Here is a 25,273-nt window from a genome sequence, read left to right on the forward strand (position 1 = left end):
GACCACTTACCATCAGGTAGCCCATATGCTCGTCCACCTTCCTATTCTATAAAAAAAAAAAAATTAATAAATAAATAAAAATAATAAACTCCGGGAAAATTCCCTTTTCGAACTAATATGGAAGCTAAAATTACTTCATATGATGTTGAAGCTATTGCACACTATCAATAAACAGACCCCAATAGTATTATATATCACGATCTGCTCGCTTGTGCCCTTGTGACCTAAATATGTAGGGTTCGGTTCGACTGCCCGCGATATAATAGCGTTAAGACCGAGCGAAATTCGGTTTCAATGAATCAGCAAATTGCAAACAGAATCCTGATCTAACAAATATTTTTTCATACCCGTCTTAATGTCCTTTTTATTTATTCGTGACTGAAACTTTATGCGGTTTTATTGGCTTTATCTATATAATAGCTTTGATAGAAGAGAAAAATTTCGATTAAACGTTCGTGTTCTTTTTAATGTACCTAACAAGCGAATTCGTAATGCATATTCGAATACCTTTCCCTTTATCCAATACGCGTCACGCCGCAAACTCTACACTATCATGCGTTTTCTCTCTCAATAAAATATACTCACACATTGATATATTTAATCGATCAATCATTTCAAAAAGATTTTCTTAGGGCTCAAAATTCAATTTAACCAATCACACTCACACAAACACACGTACACTTAAATACTTACACACATACAATCATACACACACAAATAACAGTGTAACTGCATAACTACACTCACCCACGACATAGTCTGTGTCGCCTAATCGAATTATACTGTTTTTTTTAACTCATTATTATTTTGTTACATTTACATTTTATTTTTCAAAACTGTGTATTGCTACTTCCGTTAACTGTTATTAGGTATATGGAAAACAGTAATTGGCTCTATTGTCTGTACATTGTATTTTTAATGTCAACATATTTTGTATCGTTTTCCTTAAATAAATATTTTTTTACCTAGTTGTCATATGTCTGATTTAGAAATTTTGTTAGCTTATAAATAACGAAGTCAATTTTGTTTTTATAAGATTAATATATTATAATTAAGTTATCTTTAAGTTATATTATATATAATAACAGTGATTATATTTTTTTATATATTTGTATTGCTTAATGTTTGCCCTATTTATATAACAATCATAATTTGGTGTTCATATCGTTTAAAAAATATTTTTTAATACAAAAATACGTTTTATTCTAAAAATAAATACGAGCACCAGTCGCCTGTCATCTAGGTGACTGGTTCACCAGTAATTATTTAAATAAATATACACTACATTTCATAACGTGATACATACCGTTGAAAACTTTCATGGTTATATAACATTGACACTATTCTACATAGGTAAGTAAAATGTAATAAAATATTTTAGTTTTGTATTTTTCAATAAATTTATGTAATCAACTTATTTAGTATGACATGATTTAAATAACATTATATAATTTTCTTTGAATATTTGAAAAGATCAGCTCATTTTGTACCATTATATATAATCTTAATGGAATTCGGGACTATGATTTTGGGACGAATCTTTTAAGAAATAATACATAAGCATCTTTATATACTTTTACTCAACTCGTAAGATAATAACTCACACACAATATATTTAAGATCACACTGTCTCTCTCTTTATTCTGCTGAAAGCACTGAATGTTGAATTATTTTAATAAAATTGTCAACACATATCGTTTATGTTCCAAGTTCAGTTCTGGTGATAAAAGCAAGGAATCTCTCCATTATATTTAATATAAAACAGTACATTTTTGAGAGTTTTTGGCTCAGCGGATAGAACATTTGGATTTTAAGCGAAGATCGCGCCTTTAGTTGTTATATTCTGCCAAAAACCACCAACTCACACTAAACATCGTGGAATAAGCTCCAAAACATACTTCTTAAAAGGACAGCAATGGTACATGTATAGGCTGTTGATTTAATATACTTTTTCTTAGCATCTTTTTTAGTCTATGTGGCCAAAGATTTGCACCACATGTGGTATTAAATAATTGTACGTTGAAATTAAACAATTAATTAGGCTGTTGAAAATCGTTTTCTTGAAATATATTATCGCTTGTCAAATCTTTCAGATTCAAGCCTAATACGAAATACGGGAGCAAAGCTGTATTATTTATGTACGCTGCTGTCGTTTAAGAAAATCCATAGTTTATCCGAACGACTCGATCCGATGAAATATTTATTCTTTATTGCTCGTATTTTAAATGTCGTGCGGGCTATTTCTTGTTGAGAAAATGGTCTGGAAGAATACGAATCCAGATATAAATGGTCATACATATACAGGCATAAACAAATTGTTTTTATATATGCGTGTCATGCTATTTACATGTGTATTTCTTATTCTAGTGAATTATGATTTTGAGTTATTTCCCAATTTTAATGTATCCAGAGTGCGATCTAGAGTTTGAAGGTTGTTGTTTGTTTGTTGTTGTCTCTACGATATGGTGTCGAAACAGCTCCAATTATTTGACACAATAACTTCCTGTTTTGAAGTCATGGAATTCGGTTTTTGAAAATAAAATGTGTACATTAAAAAATTATGCGTGTGTTTCTGTTGAGACATACACGTGTGTGTGAGATATACAAAAGATTGCTTTTCTAAGTAAGTCTTGAGATTTTAGAAGGAGGATTGCATGTGTATGTGTGGCCATAATGTATATAAGTATGTAAAGTCATAGTCAATGGTTATGTCTCACATATGTTGAGAATAAATGATGATATTAATTCCAATCCAATTTCATGCGACGCGTAATATCATATTGAAAACCTGATTAAGTTTTCATTACATGCGATTCACCGGTTGTATTAAGCGTTTTGTTTTACAGAAACATGAAAAGTATATTAAAATTGTATAGGAAGTTTATTGTCTGTTAAGTAACAGCCTATAAATCCCTTCTGTTTATCCCACTGCTGGGCAAAGAACTAGTCTCCATTTGACGAAAAGGATACTAGCTTATTCCACTATGCTGCTCCAATGTAGATTGGTGACAGATTTTCATCCATCATATGCGACCTGCATCCTCACGGTGATTTCCTTCACCGCCACGAGACGAATTGTGAATAAAAATTAAGCACATGAAAATTCGCTTGCGCTTGCCACTGACCATCCAATCCTAACCTAAGCGTGGGTAAACAAAAAAATACTACATTTATAATTACATTATGCTTGCTATGATTATCGTAATTGAGTTCTGTTGTCTGTTTCTTTGTACGGGCAACATTATATTTACTAGATATACTTATATTAAACTCTCAATAACATCCAATCAACATACAGGATCAGTTTTTATTCTGGAAAATAAAAGAACTCCCGGGGGATTGACAGAAATCGTCTCTTTATCCAACGTCCGAACAGCTATAGTCACGGGTATAGTTGCTCGTTAAAAGATATTTCTGTTCGTATTTCCATTGTTTTCGTTGCATGGAAAAAGAATATAAAGAATGGACGCCAAAGCCAGCTTTGGGGTAAAATTTCTCTATATATATTTTTATTATTTTATACAATATTTTATAGATGACAAATAAGCGTGGAGAATCGACTTTCATGGTGTTATATGCAGATTTAATTGACGTTAATTTTATTATTGAATTAATTAAAATAAAGTAAAAAAATTGAATTTACACGAAACCTCGGTAAAGTCTACATTCTAAATCGATTGTAGTTTTACATTAGATTAATTAAAAAATGTCCATTTAAAATTGTTCTTCATTTGAAAAAGAATATTTTGATTTCGTTATGATTGGAGGTTTCTTAGCAATATTACATTAATATTCCTATTTTAAAGGTCTTTTTTTTTAAACATAAATCATTAATTGACCTGACCAGAAAGAGTTCAGGTGCAGGAACAACGGCTTTACGTGCTTTCCGAGGCACACTCTTCCAACTTCCAGAGTCCGGGCAGCTACTGAGAATTTTCTGACAGAAAAACGCAATAACTTTTTATTGGCCCGACTTGAGAATTGACCTCCGGGTCTGTGGCCTTACATTAAGCCACTAGACCATCGAGGCAGTCCATCCCTTTAATATACATTAGTATTATAAATATTAATGTATGCGGTATGTATGTATATGTAAAGTTACTAATCTATGCGGTGATGGCAGTGTTGCAAACCATAAATATGAAGCGGCGTAGTGATCTACTATCGACAGAATCTTGCGATTCAGTCAACGTAAGTTATTATTTCTAACAACTATATGAGACTTCACTTTATATGATAAAACAAAGTCGCCGTCTGTGTCTGAACGCGATAAACTCAAAAACTACCGAACCGATTTCCATACGGTTTTCACCAATAGACGGAGTGATTAATTTCTTTGAGGAAGGCTTAAGAGAATTCATTAAAATTTTGTAAAAATTGGCTGAAATATAACGATAAATGTTGAATATGGCGGAAAAAAATATGTCGACTGCGAGCTTTTTAGTTAGTTTTATGTTAAATCTATTGTAAGTATATAATAAAAGATACACTAATAGAAAAATAAATTCAAACAAATAAATATGATATACTTATAAGTTATTTATAAACATTTATAGTAAATTAAATATTTTTTTATCTTTGCAAGATATCTCTTCAAATATCTCAAAGAATCACATTGTTTTTTTTTAATATGCTTCGGCATTTAATGCTGTTATGGTTTATTCTCCAATGTCTAAATATAATAATAGTTATTTATAGATATAATAGACATAACAATATTTATATATACAGTATATCAAGAAGAATGGACGAAGTAATTGCCATTGGGAAAGAAAAAAATTCGACACAGTTTCACTCAATCAAATGGAAAGGGGTTACCGAGGTCATTTAGAAGTCTAGACTGCTGGTCTGAATCTGGTCTAGACATAACGTCACCCAGTAAGGTTAAAACCGATTTAGGGCTAGTGACGTCAGTTTGTCTTTGAAACATCTAATGAAATTTAGTTCCGTTTTGCATAATTGGTAGTAATAGAAATATTAAAATAAGTAATTTATTTGTAATTTTTGAAAATTCTATTCGATATATGAAATTGCATGTTTTAAAGATTGTTATTGATAAAAACTCGTTAGTAGCGAAGAAAAAGAAAAAAAAAAGAAAATCAGTTTACAAACAGCATAGACAAAAAGGCCTGAATTATTTTGTCTTTGACTATTTATATAAATATCACCTGGGCGACCGATGTTCACTTGGCTATAATTATAATTTGTTATAAAAAAATCATTTTTTGCTTAAAATTGTGCAATTTTTTATCTGCTATAAACATAGAGATATACTTTAAGGGCAAAATCTCATTTAAATTAAAAAATAAAACACATATTGTTGGAGCCGTTTTCGAGATACATAAAATAAATTTATATAAATTAATAAATTATTAATAATTTATATAATATACATGTATATATATATATATATATACTATATATACATGTATATTATATAAATATATATTCATGTATATTTAATTATACATTACATACCGACACTCAACAAAAAGATTAAAGCATTTAGATTATAAATATATAAGAAAGATATGAAAATAAAAATGTATTCGCGCATAACATCCATAAAAATGACTATTTACCTTTACCTTACCATTGCGATATAAGCCGAGATGGCCTAGTGGTAAGAACGCGTGAATCTTAACCGATGATCGTGGGTTCAAACCCGGGCAAGCACCACTGAATTTTCATGTGCTTAATTTGTGATTATAATTCATGTCGTGCTTGACGGTGAAGGAAAACATCGTGAGGAAACCGGCATGTGTCTGATTTCACTGAAATTCTGCCACATGTGTATTCCACCAACCCGCATTGGAGCAGCGTGGTGGAATAAGCTCCAAACCTTCTCCTCAAAAAGAGGTGCGGAGGCCTTTAGCCCAGCAGTGGGACATTCACAGGCTGTTACGGTTACGGTACCATTGCGATGCATATTATCGTACTTATATATTGATCGTGATCAAATCAACAAATTAAATTTGAATAATAAATCTTGTTATAGATTTTATTCCAGCGAACATGTGTAACATATAAATATCACATTATAACAGTCCAGTGGTTCTTAGGAATTATACAAAGAAATTACGGAGAGTTGCAGTCCCGACGGGACGCAAATTCAATTATCCCGCGTGGACACTGGCGTCCCGGGCGTCATATATGGCTTATTGCATTTAACCGTCCCTCTGTTCTCTGTTGGTTGCTAATGAATGTTGTTTGCTCTTTAAATACTAAAAAATACTGAAGCTAGGAACTTATTAACTTGCAGCAAATGTTGTTTATAAACACGCTGTTGTTTGAAGAGTAAGGTGTCCTAAAGCATACGGAGATATTACAATACAAGTACACGGATCAAGACAGTTACGTTTCCGGTGGGACCGTTTAACTGTCCCGCATAAGTCTCAAGTGGCATTCACTTCTTTATTAAGCTCATTTATCAATATTTTATATAATTCGACAATTTAAAAATAATAATAATATGTAAGGTCACAATTAAATATGGCGTCTTTAAACAAACGTCGGTTTTATACTCTGTTCATAGATAAATATATTATAAGGAATGAATAGCGTTCGGACTTGAGTATAAAATAGTTTTAGAATTGCAACTAGGAGGTTGCTAGAAGTTACACTGACTTAGAATTCAATCCCAAAGGAAGAGAGTTGATAGCAAGTGTGAAGTCTGAGTGTTGATGTAAGTTTGTACGGAACTTCTATTCAGCAAAACTGCCACGGCTACAATTTTAAAACATTAATGTCGTACGGATACTGTAGAATTAGTTCTGTCTTTAGTTTTAACGGACCTTTCAACTAACTAAGAACGTTATTATATATTAAACACTAGTCCGTAAATTGAATTATATTGATATGATAAGATAATTTTAACTAAAAGTTTACATACTCAGCGGTGACGGAAAACATCGCGAGGAAAACTGCATATGTCGGATGGAAATTTGTCGCATGTCTATCAGGCTAAAGCGGCTCAGAGGAAAAAGCTTCAAACCTTCACCTCAAAAGGACGCCTTCGCCTCGTAGAGGGACATGTACAGGCCGTTAGACGGTCGATGATCTATAGTCGGTGTTATACAGCCGTAAGATGATGTTACAAAAATTATACATTTAGGTTTTTGATAGCATCAAAATAAAGTTTTACAGAAAATGTGGACTCGTATTATTAGACATGATGCATATATCCTTACTAATATTATATTTTCAAAAGTGGGCTTGTTTGTTTGTTTTTTTTTATATGCCCCGGGATGGCAAATGACTCTACTCCACCTGATGGTAAGTGGTAGAAGAGTCCAAACGCGACGACGGCCAGTACAGTCGGGAAGAATGTTCTGTACTAGCCGTCCCCGCCTTGCCGGCCCGCAAGATGCCTCTTCACGCCTCGTTTGAAGGAACCCGGGTTGTAAGAGGAGGGGAACACGTGAGCTGGTAAGGAATTCTATTTTTTGGTAGTGCGACAAAGAAAGGAGTTGCCAAATTTCTTTGTGCGCGATGGAATTGATGTCACAGTTAGGCGGTGACATCGAGAACCAGCTCGCGTGAACTTAAGAAGGAAGGGGGAAGCAGGAATTAGAGAGAATAATTCCTCAGAGCACTCGCCGTGATACAGTCGATAGAAAGCGCTCAGTGCTGCTATCTCGCGACGCAATTGTAAAGGTTCAAGGGTGTTTGTGACCTTTACGTCGCCAATAATGCGTACTGCACGTCGGTGCAACCGGTCCAAGGCCTCCAGTAGGTGCTTAGCGGAGCCATCCTAAAGATGCGAGCAATATTCAACGCAAGACCGTACCTGTGTTTTGTATAACAGGCACAGTTGTTGTGGCGTGAAAAAACGCCGCACCTTGTTCAGGGCTCCGAGTTTCCGTGAAGCTGTTTTTATAATAGCCTCGATGTAATCCCTTGGACTAAGGTCGCAGCGAACGTCCATCCCCAGCATGGCGATTTTGCTTTGTATCATCAGCGGTGTGCCACAGAGGGAGGGATGAGGGTAAAATGGTGACTTTTTCGCTGTGAGAGCGCATACCTGTGTTTTGGCATTAAACTCAACAGGATTATCAGAACCCTATTTGGCGATGAGCTCTAACGTCCTATCGAGTTCAATGACAAGATTCTCCCGCCTCTCCTCAGTTTTCGCCCGCCCAGCCACTGCGCGTCCGTGGTATCCACCATGCACTGTACTATCATCTGCATAGCAATGTATGTTCCCAAGAGACATCACGTTGCCTGATTTTGATGTCAGGCATCGTGTGGCCACATGAAGGAATTGTTGGTGGCTGCGCACTACAATCATCGATCACAGAGTTGTCGGCAAAGAGTTTAGCCAGGAGGTCGGCTTTCTCCTGCGGACTGTGAGCTAGTGATCCGTCCGGATTTCTGAGCGGTGGCAGCGAAGGTTGGCAGAAATTTTTTTGCACAGACTTGGTCAGACGCCAGAAGCTACGGGAACCCCTAGGATGCGAAATAAGGTCATGACCAATCTGTACAATGCGCTGTGCATCCGCTCTCGTGTATGCCTTCCTACAGGACTTGGAATTTTTATTGTGGTTTGCTTTCAGTGAGTCAATGTTAGATGCCCCGCTAATGCAGCCGTTGATCCATGCGCGATATGCCGCCTGCTTAGATGATACAGCGTCGGCACATTCACGAGTGAACCAACGGTTACGCGTACCCCTATTGATGAGATCTGAGCTAGGAATGTAGTATTCCATTCCTAACATGATCTCATCAGCAACAGCAGCGGCACTAGCTGTCGGGTCATTCCCACTGAAGCAACGTTCCTTCCAAGGGACTGACGCATAGTAATCGCGCATACCGTCCCAATCTGCCGAGTTATAGTGCCAAACGCGACGTTTGCATACCGCTGATGGCGACAGCTTGGCCTGTGGCACTTTGGTAGATATAAGGCCGTGATCTGAAGAACCAAGTGGAGCTTGAACCACAACCTGATATTCCACCGGGTGAGAAGTCAGCAGAAGATCCAGTAGAGAACGCGCTTGCCCATCAATGTCTGGGGTCCTGGTGGGCTGATCAACCAGTTGGGTCAAGTCGTGTGTGAGAGTTCTTCCAGCATGGTCAGTTTGGAGGGATTTCAACCATGATTAATGGTGAGCATTAAAATCCCCCAAAAACACCAATTCCGCATTAGGAAACTGCTCTTGCGCAGCATCTGCCACCTGACTAAGATGGTCAAATAATCGGCTTGTCTCCAAGTCACCATTGTGGGATCTGTAGAGGCACACGTAGACTCGATTCTGACGAACCAGGTCCACACGTACCACCAACATGGAGAAGGAGGGGTCCTCCAAGCAGCGCAATCGGTGACAACAAACATCCGCCCTGACGAACAAGCATACTCCGGCTTTCGCTTTAAAAGATTCTTCAAGCATGTAGCCGGGATAGTTAAGGTAGCTGGTGTCGGCAGGGCGCAGTATTTGCGTCTCCGTGAGAAACAACATTGCTGGTCGTGCTGTCTCGTGATGGTGGTGGACAGCGTTGAGGTTAGCGTGGAGTCCTCGGATGTTAGAGAACTCGACCTCAAACAGCGTGGGTATGGTGGGGGTGTGCACCGCTGAACGACTGTTATTTCTTAGTTGCGCTACCATTTGGAAAAATAAGGAAAAGAGACGTGAAGCGAGCGACGTATTGCCATGATAGGGATGGGAAAAGTATGGAGGCGTGTTTTCCCAAATGGTTGCCAAAAGGGAAAATATACTTATCCGCCGGACGGAAGGGCCCCCGAACCCCCCCCTGAAGTGGCCGCCGGGACCCCACCTTCCGGTCACCAACCGGCACGACGGTCCAACCCGAGATTATGCGTGGCCTGGTGGGGCAGTCTCGCGAGCTGGTTAGGCACGCTCGGGCCCCTGTACTATGCTACGGGTGGCCAGCGGAACAGCCGTTTCTTCAGGTCTCCCTGTCCGGCAGGTCAATACAGTTTCCCCCGGCATTGGTTCAACAGCCGCTTCAACTGGACCACCACCCATCGCGGCAATACTCGCTCGGGCACTGGCTGTACGCTGGCTGACCTCAAAACGCGGCTGCAAGCCACTTCACGAGTTTTTCACCATGCGTACGGTGGTAACAAGCCAGGCGGATGTTTAACATCCTACCATCAAATGAGCAGATGGTCGCTCAGATATCTCTTAGTCGCCTCTTACGACACCCATGGGAACGAGAGGGGCAGTGAAATGTATTCTTTCTCCGTCACTGTACGGATACGCTTTCCCATCTGAACTACTCAACCAATCATCATTAAATTTTATCAAGGGTACAAAAACGTAGCTACCTAACCCCTCTCCCCTAAAGTCGCCGAAGTCGTGAGTGTAAATTATTTATATATTATAATAATAATTATAATATGACGGCTGAAAAGTTGTTGTATGTGCTTTAACTAAAGTGTATTTCGATTTTGATTTTGTCTGACATTCGGTGTTGTTTCAAGTAGTTACAATTCTCGGCGGTGTTGCAATTTAATTAGCTCCAGTGATCCCGACTAAGCACAAATACTTAGGTAGCATGCAGTTGGAAACTAAGCTCGCAAACTAATTCAATTTAATATACATACTCTTACATCGTTATTGTTGTAAGTATACTATGTTACAAGTATTTTTTTTATTAAAAATAGGTTGACCGATTGGCTAATGGACCACTGTACCATAGACCATAGACATTGGCGCTGTAAGAATTATAAACTAATACATAGCAAATGCGCTACCAACTAATCATACGCGTTGTATATATAATTCATGCTTTATTTAAATGTTTATTTTTATTCTTGACATCTTTCTAATCGATCTAATCGATATAAGCCTTGTCAGCTTGTTTGGGGGCTGCTAAAACTAACAAACATAAACTCTAGACAAACTGACATACATAACTAGGACACACGTAGACAAGTAATAGTGGATTCGGAATGAAGATTATATATATATATATTTATACATATAATCTACATTCTGAATTGATATATATATATATATAATCAGAATATATAGAATAGAAAGGCGAACGAGCATATGGGCCACCTGATGGTAAGTGGTCACCAACGCCTATAGACATTGGCATTGTAAGAAATGTTACCCATCGCTTACATCATCGATGCGCCACCAACCTTGGGAACTAAGATGTTATGTCCCTTGTGTCTGTAATTACACTGGCTCACTTAACCTTCAAACCGGAACACAACAATACGAAGTACTGCTATTTTGCGGTAGAATATCTGATGATTGGGTGGTACCTACCCAGACCAACTTGCACAAAGCTCTACCACCAGTAAAATCCAGAATAACCGGCAATATTAGAAATTTTATTACTCTGTTGAATAATTTAATTAAGATTTATATTTAATAAAGGTGAAGTTAAAATATATTTTTGCTATGACAAAATAGATCCTGATTATTAATATTGAATAACAAAATGTTTTTAAGGTACAAAACGTCAAATTTTATTGAGGTTAGAACTTCGTGCAAGCTCGTCTGGTTAGATACTATTGCACGTAACTTTGACCGGAAGTTTGTATCGCGGTGTTTGCTTTGTTATGGCTTGTGATATAAGTGAGTTAGTACGATTACAGGTACAAGAGACATAACATCTTTGGTCCCATAGTTACTAAAGTAAAGACGATATGGAAGGAACAGTTGGTCTTTCAAAACCAATGTTTATGGGGATTTTGTGACCACTTAGAATCAGATGGTCATTGACCTGTCTTCCTGTGTTTAATTAAACAAAATGTTATTTGGTTTCATTATCTATTTTATTAATAACGGTTGATCTAGATTGTTGAATCACACTTTTTATTTAATAAACGTATCAAAAAATATATTATTGCAATGGTTTGGTAATGCTAAGTGAGATAAACTTGGTCTAATTAAACTACAGCATCGTTTAACTTCTTGAGATTAGTATTACTAAGATAATTATTCTTGAGATTTAAGATGAGCTTAACATAAGTTTTCCTTAGTTTTGCATTTTTTAAATAACTTTAAAATAACAGTATAAAGTATTGTATTAGGTCCAAGTGTTCAAGTTTCAAAAATCGTTAGCAAGGCACTGTTCTTAGGTATTTAATTATGTTAAAAATGCTTTACATTCCTCATAGTACCAGTGTCTATGGGCTAAAGTGACTACTCAAAATGAGTTGACTCTATTTTATTTCTACCACTCAAAGTAGTCTTTACTTCCTCAAAAAATCCCAATTTTATTAAATTACATTTCCTCATTCTCTAGTAACTCATTCTCTAGATACAACTATAATATAAAAAGTTATAATTGATTAAAATATCAATTAAAACTTTGTATATTAAAGCTAGTGTTTTTACTTGTATTAAACCAACGCTTATCAAATCCAATAACTCCGAACTCTTGCTAGCTTTTATACTTATGTTTGTGTAAGAATCACTTGCGCTAATTAAATTGCACCGCCGGGAACTTCTTGAGATGTGTATCAGAAACTACACTAGATGGATTAAAATAGAGATGATACTAAGATTATATCTAACGACTTGTGTCCGTGGCTTCGTAGCAATGCTTCGGTAACAAGATCTGTTTTTATTTCAATCTTTTATAGGTTTAATGCTAAATAGTATATTGACTTTCTTATATAAATAATGTTTATAAAATAAAGTAACGTTATTGGTTATATGAACTTACACATACAAACATATTTTTATTAAGATTTTTTTGCTGATATTTATGCCTAGGCCTACAAGGCCGTCGTGGTCCAGCTAGCCGAAGGCAAACTCAGCAAAAAATAATATAATTTTATTCTAATTGCTTTGGAATGCAGAGAGTAGGTCTTTCAAATATCAGTGCCTAAGGGCCTTGGACCTTTAAGTCCGGGCTTGCTGATTTAAGATCTCATTATATATGTATGTAAAAACTATGCCACCTAATAATTTAATGTCATTGTCATTTAATTAATTGGTTTTATATAATGCGTCTTAGTAATCAGCATGTCTTGTGATAAATTGCCTCTTTGCTTTTTTTGACTAGATCGCATCACCAACTTTCTGTACACATACATATATTCATAAATATGTTCACAAGAACACAAATATATGATCGCAAATTACGCGCACACATAACTACGCACGCTCATGCACATACACACACACACACACACACACACACACATTGATAATTGCGCTATTGCACTTACAAAATATACGCATAAATGCACATGCATTGACGGATGCATGATCGACGACAAAAGAAGATCGCGAATATGTTTTTAAATATCTAAATGTTGCTTAATTTTAATATAAAAAAATATATATATTTTTAATTTGTAGTGGTAGATACTTGTTTTAGTGATTTTTGTTAAATACGTGTAGGCACTTATAATCATGCTTCTAATTTTGTTTTCTTCTAGTATATATCACAGAGGGAAAATAGGGAAGGGAATGTTTTTGAACATTTAATTTTCCAACCGAAAAAGGTCCAAGTAACTAAAGACCTTGAGTAAGAATTTTAAAGGGATTTAACATGACTTCAAGCAGTGCTAAAATTGCTCTTTCAAGTTCCGAAACCTTTGTCCTTGTAGCTTCTCCACGGACTGGAGAGAAGTAGAAGTATGAGATATATAGAAATGGATAAAATGTTGCCTTAAATTGGGATTTTTCTAAGTATACAAAAGTCCCAACACTTGTACCTTGAGTCCCTAAAGATGCGTCCCTAATCGGAGTTGGAGAACTTTTAAAATCCAACGAAAAGATTTAGATAAAAAAGAATAATCAATCTTATTACCAAACACTTCAATTTAGTAAAGTGAATATAAATTATTTTATACACTTATTAGTGAAGCGTCAATATTATATTTGGTGTAATATTTATATTATTTTTGAGGAGAAGGTTTGGAGCTTATTCCACCACGCTGCTCCAATGCGGGTTGGTAGAATTCACATGTGGCAGAATTTCAGTGAAATTAGACACATGCAGGTTTCCTCACGATGTTTTCCTTCACCGTAAAGCACGAGATGAATTATAATCACAAATTAAGCACATGAAAATTCAGTGGTGCTGGCCCGGGCTTGAACCCACGATCATCGGTTAAGATTCACGCGTTCTTACCACAGAGCCATCTCGGCTTTACCACAGAGCCATCTCGGCCACCTTCTCCTCAAAAAGAGGAGAGGAGGCCTTTAGCCCAGCAGTGGGACATTCACAGGCTGTTACGGTTACGGTTATATTATAAGACGAAAATAAATTGAATTCTAGGATTAATTTTAATATAATATAGATAATGACGTTCTATTACTATACATTTATATATTATCGATACCAAATCATTATTTACACAGTTAATATCACTAATACATATATACATATATATAATATATAAATATAAAGTATATAATTATTTTAAGTAAAATAAATTGATGTGGCTATATTATTTGTTCGTATCTTTTTTTACATATTTTGATGCTTTTAAGCAAATGAATGACGTTGATTGATTAAATTAATGAGGCTTTCATAATATTGTCACTCATATCATAATCTTTTTTTTTTATATAGAATAAGAAGGTGGACGAGCATATGGGCCACCTGGTATGGATGGTAAGTGGTCACCAAACGCCCTTAGACGTTGGCATTGTAAGAAATGTCAACCATCGCTTATAGCCAATGCGCCACCAACCTTGGGAACTAAGATTTTATGTCCCTTGTGCCTGTAATTACACTGGCTCACTCACCCTTCAAACGGGAACACAACAATACCGAGTACTGCTGTTTTGCGGTAGAATATCTGATGAGTGGGTGGTACCTACCCAGACGAGCTTGCACAAAGCCCTACCACCAGTAGTCTCTTATGATGTGCAAGTTGAAATAAGTATTTATGAACGTTCATACAAACAATCATGGCTGTTAATACATGATTTCCGAAGGAGTATAAGAGAACCAGCTCTTTGCAATCAATGGGTGTTGTGAGTGATTATTTTGTGTTAAGCGCATTCATTGATACCATCAGCTAAGTGCCGATATTGTTTATGATTAACGCGTATGGTGAAAAACTAACCAGCCAGCAATGAAAGACGATTGGCTGATTCTGTGGTGTACTGTAATATTTTGCTACATATTTGTCTTTGCGATGTTATAACAGATAATGTTCTTAACTCAAATAAATGAGATAAGAAAAAATTAAAGAAAATAGCCCACACTAATCTATATGGATTTAGAAATTCTTTTCAAAACACAGAACCATAGAGAATTCCAAGTAAATATTTGGATTACAAATAAAATGAAATTCAAATGGAAAGTTACAACTACCAGGTTAGATTTGAATAGTTTCGAAACGAATTCTTAAATAACTATTTTGAATCAAGCTTTCGAAACATTAAGAGTTTTTCGCTCACATAAAATATATGTCAAGTCGTGCTCAAATATATTGCGCTGTCAACACTTGATAGGATGGAAAAGGAAGGAAGACAAATGGTGTCCTTGTCTTGCTAGATGGATTGTGCAATCGTAGATTTAAAACGGCTTTGCTTTTGAATTTGTATTCTATTCCAAAAATATTTTATTTATTTTAAGAAATGCGTTTATTTAAATCAAAGCAAAATCAATTAGTATATCGGTATAATTTTATGTAAATGCCTCACTGAGCCTATTGCTATTCAAAGCATCCCTCATCCAAGGATACAATTGCGGTAGAATTTCACCAGACATAAAGTTTCTTCACGATATTTTTAAATAATTAATTTATCTTATACAAATGATAGTTGTAAGCGAATCATACAGGTTGTATTAATTTTATATATTCTTTGTTCTCAGGTACAATTCAAAACTGACCACGCTAGCCTTACCATCGGTGATTTTCGAGCCCAAGTTCAAAGGATCAGTACGAAATTTGGTGTACTCGGATTTGCCTGGACAGCCACCTCGAAGACAGGAGTTGCGACATTCAAGAGATTTAAAGGTACTTTAGTCATTTAAGCTGATAATTCCAAGCAATTTAGTGAATATTTATAGTCTCCGTACTTTAATGTTTTGATGGTAAGTATATAAGCATAAGGGTGAAGATGACTTCATCCATAGACACGTTTACTACACACACAAATACATACACAGATAGAAAAGAAATATCAACCAATTTTCACGTTGTCAACGCGCCGCCAACAATGGAAGCTATCGAAAATAACGTTATGTTCCTTTTACCTGTAATGGCTGAATTTAAGCCGAAGCATGTATATATTTGGTGATAGAATAATTAGCGAATAAGAGACCCAAGTAAGCCTGTACGAAGTCATCTACTATCACTTGCTATGATGTCCTATCACAGTTCTCGCAGTGTTCAATTATCTAGAAAGTTGTAGTATTATAAAGATGTTGATAATCAACGTCAACACGTTTGTTTTGTTAAAATAATATAAGAACATAAATAGATAAGAAATGAATCATTTAATTTCATAAGAATATATCATTCACACACACACATGACTTAAATTGCTATACTAACTAAAATAAATGCATTTTTATATAACACAGCTACGAGTATGCTTCACGTAATTGAAAACGTACCTAATTTTGAATAAGTATAAAATGATCGCCTTCCAAGGACTTTTTATTAAAGGAAGAATAAAGCTGAAAGGAAAATATAAAATTCCATGCACTCTACTATATTTTATAAATATCTCAATTTTCCACGCTCATTGTCAAGTATTATTAACCCGCGGAAATTGGAGCTTAGCCTCTTGTAAATAAAGTTCGTTTTAGGTTGCACGGTTAGGTAGAAAACGTTCAGTAAATCCAACAAAGAAATTCCATAGCGTTCTACTTTAGTTCAAGTCAAAAGCAGAAGCGTGTACAAAGCTTTAATTTCACCGCACAAATGCGTATACCTTTTTTCACATTTAACTGTATACGAGTATTACTATCGTGTAGTTTAATTATTAATACAAAAAAATGTTCGCTGAAGGAATTCTTAAATCAGGTAAATGACGTAAAAGTCGATATTGTTACCTTGGGTTTTCTTTGTATTTATTACCAAGTATTTATGTATAATCGGCATTAGTTCAGCCGTGATCGCTCAGTGGTCAGAGACGAGAATCTTAACTGAATATTCAGGTGCTTAATATGTGTTTATAATTCTTCTCGTGCTTCGCGGTAAAGGAAAACCTCGTAAGGAAACCTGCATGTGACTGATGTAAAACTGCCACTTATATCCACTAACCCGAATTGGAGCAGCGTGGTGGAGTAAGCTCTAAACCTTCTCAAAAGGGAGAGAAAACTTGACTTGACTTGAAGACTTAGCTAAGCAGTGGGACTTTTTTACTTTTACTTTTTTTTTTGCATAAGCGACGAGTATTTATCTTAGTTTGGTGGTTTTGGTATTGTGGACCATTTTATTTCTAATACCACATACTATGGCAGCGGTAATGACTGTATACGCTACATTAAAATATACACGGATATACAAAATAAAATTAGTATATTCAGTTCTTAAGTAGCTGTGGATGATGATAATTCTAGTGCTTGAACGTATTTAGGTGAAGGCTTATATTGTTTCCAGTAGAAGCTAAGAAAAGCATTTCCGTTTGCCACTGCAACAATGTAACCCTGTTAACCTTAAAACTTTTAACTCAGTATTACACAAGCTGACTCACCAATATATATATATTAGTTAGTAATGGCCAAATAACTGAATTTCCACGGTGACCAAATAGAATAAGTAGCCAATTGCGCAGGAGACAATTCTATTATGATACAAAAATGTGTTCGCGAATATAATTGCTATTTTTAATTTAAACTTTCATTGCAATGGCACATGGCACAGCTAACTGGGGATTTCGGCCAGGTACATATATCTCAGTGTAAAGCTTTGTTACTTGTTCAACAGTGAGGATGAATGAGATGATGTAATTACAGGCGCAAAAGATAAGCATGATCATACAAACATATGTAAACAATTATAAAGCTTGAGTCTTCATGCTGTAAAGAATTGGTATTTATCTAACTTTTAGGTGATTATGAGTTATACGTATATTTTATATACGTATATTTTTGTGGAAAATATGACTAAATTCATAACTATAGCAAACAAATAGTTGATTTTCATTTATAAATTTTCAATTAAAATACAGTCAAGGTTATATAATATTGACAAATAAAATATAACACGTCTAGTCAGGTTTTAGGTGAAAACGGCCACATTTTTCTTTAGTCGCGTTATTTCGGAGGCTGTGCATGCAGACCCGAAAGGTCATTCAATTTATTTTCGTAACTTGACCCATTTAGCTTGTTGGAGTTTGAGTGACGACGAGTCATTGAATCGGAGCTATTTGTATAATATTTGAAATCATTCATAATATGTTATATTGACTCTGCTGTGAAATTCGCGTTTCGTGATTTTGCGACATCTATTTGTTTTTAATGTTTTTTTTCTCTATTTATTTAATTAAACTTAATTAATCATTATGACAGCCGAGATGACCTAGTGGTAAGAACGCGTGAATCTTAACCGATGACCATGGGTTCAAACCCGGGCAACCACCACTGAATTTTCATGCGCTTAATTTGTGTTTATAACTCATCTCGTACTTGACGGTGAAGAAAAACATCGCGAGGAAACCTGCATGTGTCTAATTTAATTGAAATTATGCCACGTGTGTATTCTACCAACCCGCATTGGAGCAGCGTGGTGGAATAAGCTCCAAACCTTCTCCACAAAACGGAGAGGAGGCCTTAGCCCAGCAGTGGGACATTAACAGGCTGTTACTGTAATCATTATGAAACTACGCTTCGGTGATTTTAATTTGGAGTTCTAGACGCTTAGACCTGTGACCTTGGTTTTTGTAGGATTAACAGCTCATCAACATACAGACGAGCATTTTTATAACTTGTACCTACCTACTCATCAATAATTCAATCATTAATCATCAATATTTTCGTTATTAGCTATACTTATTTTGGTATTGAAATGGGACAAATATTCCAATACTCCAAGGAATTTGAACCTGTGAATATTACGTCATTCGGCCCCTACATAAAATGTATATGACGTCTTCGGTATCACGGTTGAGGAAGGGGGGGGGGGGAGTACGTAACGATATTTTTCTAGAGTAATCGAATCGATTCCAATAACTTTCTAGTGGTACATACACTTTCTCAATAATAGAAAACATAATTTCAATTTACAATGTTTACGCAAAGTTGAGGAGAGGTGTGTTCAGGTCAGGTCAAGGGGTATAAGCCGATACTAAATAACAATACATGGGTGAGACTTGACCGTGATGGAAGCGCTTGCTGGAGTCGGGAGGAGCGAATTTTAATTTAATTTAAATTTTATATATAATATCAAACAATATTAATAAAAATTGTATTATATTGGTGCGTATGGTTACAGTAAATTCTTGTAATGTTCATAAGCAATTGAAAAAATTCTTAGATATTAAGTAAAAAAAAGTACTGCGTAATTGGTGAATATTCAATAATAATTATAAAATAATAGTAACATTCATAACATATGTATCTCTGAATGCCAAACAATGGAAAAAAAAACATATTTAAAACTCAGACTTTGAATTAACATTATCATGAGATGAAAAGTAGAATCACTTCGTATATAACTCATATGATTCAATTTTAATGTCTTCCTTCGGATAAGGCTCTACTGGCCATTTATTAAACACTGGTTCATATCTATCACATGAACACGCCAACGTTTATGTGACAGGTCATTGATCTATGACGGTCAGTTTATGACCATGTGCAATCGGTGATTTAGGTTGAGAGTTCACAAGATATGCCTCACTAAACCAAATTGTTGAAATAAATATGTACATATGTTTGATAAGTTTAATTGTGACATATTGAAACTTTTTCATTACAACTCTTTGGATTCCAAGATCAGCTGGATAAAGACTTCCCCAAGGATCTCATGACGACCGGACGTCATTTGAGGACTTTTCTGCTCCTGTAGACTTTAGTTTTACGAGTTTTGGGCGCGCCCACTGACTTTTATAATATTTAAAATTAAGAATTTAAAATTGACGAAGAAATTTGTCATCGAGAGATATTTCGATTCAAGCATGAGTTTTTTATATTATACCTATTAAGTCTTTGAAAATAAAAATAAATAATAACAATAATATAAATTAAAAATGAATATTCAAACATACAAAATATAATATATACAGAGTAGCTATCGTCTGGTTTATATAAAAATATACGTACGGCATACGGCTAATAAATATAATTAAATACATATGAAAACAGAAGGTAAAAAAGTTTTTATTTTATTTTTCTTTTTGGATTTGTTATAAATAGAGTTGAGGGTTTGATTATATATTTTTTTTCATAGAATAAAATTAAAAAAATTGTATCCTCTCGAGGATTCCGATTAGACTTATTTGAGCGAACGTTAACAAAATTAAAAATTGTTTTCAAAAACTGCCCACAAAAGCAATTTATTTGTAGGAGTTTGTAGGACTAACATAAAACCATCCAACTGTCCGGGGATTTATGAAAGTTCCCGCTTTAAGAGAGAATCTCATCTTGAATCCGAATTCTGTTGCTAAGATTTGATTTTTGAGTTTATTTATAGCAAGAGAATTTTTATTTCTTCTTTAATAGATGCTTTAAGAGGAATTTATTAAAAGGTATATATATCTTACGAAACAAAAAAGAGGTTTATATATCTAACGAAATAAAAAAGTTTCATCAAAATCTATCTAACCAATAAATGAGTTTTTTTGTAATGCTTAACTAAACCAATAAGCGCCGCAAATATTCACTTTTATCCAATGGATATGAATTTGCGGGGCTGGGTTTTGAAACATTGGGTCCATGGTCGTCCGATACAAAAAAAAATCATAAAAGATATCTCTAAGAAACTTGTCCACATTTCTGGTGACCCAAGAGCTGGCGCTTATGAAAATTTGCAATGTGTATTTTGTTCTTTTTATTTTAATTTTGTATTTTATAAAACTGTCTGTACATAAACATTAATTTTAATTATATTGTGAATAAAATACAAAAGTAGAATAAGCCGATTAACCTAAAACTTACATCAGAACATGCAGCGAATTTTGGGGAAAGTGTTGTTTATAATATGATTATATAAGTAGGTGCGTTTCACAGTTTTACGACCCTTAAGTTTAGACTGTAGACGTAACAAGTGTAAATGTTTGTGTAAATAATAGACTAATAGTAGATCCATTTTCTGAGAATAATCTCGCTGTAGAACAAAATTGATATGCAACAGTGACTGTTGTATAGCACCACCAGTAAGTTTACTGGTGGTAGCGCTTTGTGCAAGCTCGTCTGGGTAGGTACCACCCACTCATCAGATATTCTACCGCAAAACAGCAGTACTTGGTATTGTTATGTTCTGGTTAAAAGGGTGAGTGAGCCAGTGTAATTAGAGGCACAAGGGACATAAAATCTTAGTTCCCAAGGTTGGTGGCGCATTGGCGATGTAAGCGATGGTTAACATTTCTTACAATGCCAATGTTTATGGGCGTAGGTGACCACTTACCATCACATGGCCCGTATGCTCATCCGCCTTCCTATTCTATAAAAAAAAATTAGCAATTCTAGGTCTGGTGCTAAAAGGGCCAACGTTAATGTTTTACTTTTAATAATGAGAATAGAAACAATGAATAGATATCGGTTGCTTAATACTAAAATAGATTTAAAGCTTGGCTAAGCCCGCGTTTGAGGGGATAGGGAGTTGTTATAGGTTTATGTGTGAAGTCAGGATATGATCTATCTCTGTTTCAAACTTCAGTCAAATACCTTCGCTAGTCTTTGTTATTCATCCATATAACCTCACAGTCACAATAAGATATTATGTCTTTTTGATTAATATTTTTGCTATTAGTAATGTAAAGCTTATGCCATTTTACACAAAAAAAAATTAAATGATTTAGCAAATAGCAAAATGTGGTTATAATATTTTACCAAAAATGTACTTTGGCCCTATTAACACCAGGCCACAAAGGATACACCCGTATTGCCGTCATAGTAGTACAATGCGAAGTAGGTTTTCAAAGAACAGTTTTGCTGAGTAAACTTTACTTATAAGATTGTTTCGATAAGATTTTTGAGTTTATTTAGTAACATTTCAATATATATTGCGGAAGGTAAATAATTAAATTAAAAGCTCTTTCATACGATCAGTTCAAAAGCTAAAGTATATTGTATTCGACAAACCGGTTGTCGTGGTTGGTAGATTGCCTTTGCCTTTCACGCCGAAGGTTGTGGGTTCGATTCCCACCCAGGGCAGACATTTGTGTGCATGAACATGTCTGTTTGTCCTGGGTCTGGGTGTAATTATGTATTTATAAAAGAAAAGTGGTATATGTAGTATATCAGTTGTCTGGTTTCCATAGCACAAGCTCTGTACAAGCTTAATTTGGGATCAGATGGCCGTGTGTGAAAAAATATCTCAGATTATTATTATTATTATATTGTCCGGTAATACATTGGATATGGTTGTTAGCTGGTCATAAAGGAAAAAGTTTACCTTACATTAAGAACAGAAAGTAACCGCCTTTAATTCAATATTTATTTATTTTAGTATAGGAAACAAACAGTAAAATAGAATAATACAAATAACGCACATAACACATACTTATATCAAAGTTTCCAACTATAGCAAAAAACATTAAGAGCGCAAAACAAAAGCACACATTAATGAAAAAAGAATAGTATGTATATAAGAACATGCCACTGCGTGGCTAAGACTTCCTCTACTAATATTCCAAAAGGCTGCACTAATACGTGTTGCTATTTTGGTTGCATTTTATTTATTTATTTATTTGGGAAACATACAGCATAATATACTACATAAACATTTGGTAACAAAATAAGTCTCACATAAGCCAACAAAGTTTCCACTTTTACATTCAAACATGGAGTGAACCTAACAATAACAAGCTATTTAACTATTAATTAAAATATATAAAGTGGTTGATAGATACTTGCATTTGACGCCGAAGGTTGTGGGTTCGATCACCCAGGACAGATATTTGTGTGCATGAACGTTTCTGTTTGTCCTGAGTATGGATGTAATTATCTATATAAGTATGTATTTACGAAAGAAAAGTAGTATGCGTTGTTAGGTTTCCATAGTACAAGTTCTGATTAGTTTGGGATCAGATGGCCGTGTGTGAATAATGTCCCAGGTTATTATTTTTATTCGATGCAGGTAAAGTCGCTTTTTTAATATATATATTCATTACTAGTCTAATATACACTAACAGTTCATCTATGCTCTTCTATCACATACGTATCCGTAATAGAAAGTCGGCCCCGATATTTGCTCTTGGAGATTATTTTGAACGATTCGCTCGTATATTGAATTCTGGATAGGGGCTGAATTTTATCCGCCGATATCGATGTCCGCTTGTTGCCGCAACTTTACTCATACGATTGTTTTTTTTTTATACTAGGAAGGCACGTGTGCAAATTCTATGAGCTTATTCCACTACACTGCTCCAATGTGGTTTGGTTACACATGTGTAATTTCATCCGACACATGCAGGTCACGACAACGACAACAAGAATATTAGCCCACTTTTAACGTTAAAACACTTTTTTATATACTTTTTAGAAATTACGCTACAACATAATTTAAAAAAAAAAAATTTAAACAACTAAAATATATCGTTTTATTTTGTTTAACGTTTGAGAGATGTCGGATTTTAATTAAAATATAATTGGTATCAATAGCTGTGATAAATTGTAATCAAAAATCTTATTATAAAGTAATTTATTAGAGCTGAAGTTATGGTAGGGGTAGACGATAACTGAAATAGTTATATAAGTTATGAATAAATTGTACGATGTCCTGTAGCTGTACTTAATTTCTTTGATAAAGTAGAAAAATAATCCACAATTCATCTCTTTCTCACTTAATACATTTATGTCCGTATGACAAGGATAAATCGTGGAGACTTAGTCATAATTTCAGGCAGTGTGTCAGCTTGGATAATATGGCAGCTTCTGACCATGTTGTTATAACGCAAACCATTTAAAAAGCCACCTTAAGGGTTTGTCTTAAGGTTCAGGAATAGAAAAATCAGTTTCCGAGGCAAGAGAGCATAAATACTCTTTTATTGATCCGACCTGGAGTTAAAATCCAGAACCTCAATCTGCAACCTTACAAGCGAATTATAAGCCAGCAAAGTAGCAGAAAATGGATCATTATCTTCTTTCCTGGAAAAAAGGTACTCTTTTTTAAGTTAAAGTAAGACAAGCCGAGATAGCCTAGTGGTTAGAATCGCGTGAATCTTAACCGATGATCGTGGGTTCGTGAGATCGTGGGTGAACCTGGACAAGCACCACTGAATTTTCATGTGCTTAATTTGTGTTTATAAATCATCTCGTGCTTGGTGGTGAAGGAAAACGTGAGTAAACCTGCCTGTGTCTAATATCGTTGAAATTCTGCCACATGTGTCATACCACAACCGCATTGGAGCAGCGTGGTGGAATAAGCTCCAAACCTTCTTCTCAAAAGGGAGAGGAGGCCTTAGCCCAGCCGTGGGACATTAAAAGGCTGTTGCTGTTACTTTCTAAGTTAAGCTTCGAAGGGTATTTTTAACTTAAATTTTACGTTTATTTACATAATTAATATTGCATATTACTCAATGAGAGGTTATATAAATGATAAATGCGAAGTTTATATTGATTTTCAGACGGACTAAGCCTCTTTTATTAACATACATTTGTTTATTACTGGAAAAGAATAGCTGTTGATTTTATTGCCAGTTATTTTTGGTAGACTATACATTCCGAATCTAGGCGATTTCAAAGAAGTATACAAAACACAAAATATAAATGGGCCAGCTGATGGTAGGTGTTCACCAACGCCCATAGACATCGATAATGTGCCACCAACCTTAGGAACATAACAATACTGTTCTAAGTACTGCTACTTGGTGATTCATTATATGATGAATGGGTGGTACCAGGCGGGCTTACTTAAAGCCTTAGCACAAAGTAAATATTAATTGAATTTGAATACACTATCTAGATGATATTGCAAATTACCTTACTAGCTATTTTTCAGCCGATTTTTTTAACATAAACTCTCATGATGTTACATTTCTGGCAATAATGATTTTTATCCCTTACATATAATGGTAATCTCGCTTTCATATGTCACTTATCGACTAAACCTATAAATTGCATTAGAGTTGAGGAGTTATCATGCTTCAATAATAAGTTTGATGAAGTATTATTACATTTATAAGCTTTGTAAATATCTATTCTGTGATATTAAGGCGGAAATGTGTTTCTTGGTTGATTTGATTTTTAGATAGAAATTATTTATAAT

The 25,273-nt window shown here is 35.0% G+C and overlaps 1 protein-coding gene across 6 annotated transcripts in view; it reads left to right on the forward strand.

The window, feature by feature from the left end:
* The window catches only part of LOC126776084 (neurexin-1), a 194,486-nt gene that overhangs the window by 68,700 nt on the left and 100,513 nt on the right, over window positions 1–25,273 (forward strand). For all 6 annotated transcript variants that reach the window (XM_050498358.1, XM_050498359.1, XM_050498360.1 and 3 more), the window contains exon 4: window positions 15,766–15,910. In XM_050498358.1, the coding sequence (XP_050354315.1) occupies window positions 15,766–15,910 (145 nt within the window). The remainder of the gene's footprint in view (window positions 1–15,765; window positions 15,911–25,273) is intronic.

This window comes from Nymphalis io, chromosome 19, assembly GCF_905147045.1.
Source record: "Nymphalis io chromosome 19, ilAglIoxx1.1, whole genome shotgun sequence".
NCBI classification, from domain to species: domain Eukaryota; kingdom Metazoa; phylum Arthropoda; class Insecta; order Lepidoptera; family Nymphalidae; genus Nymphalis; species Nymphalis io.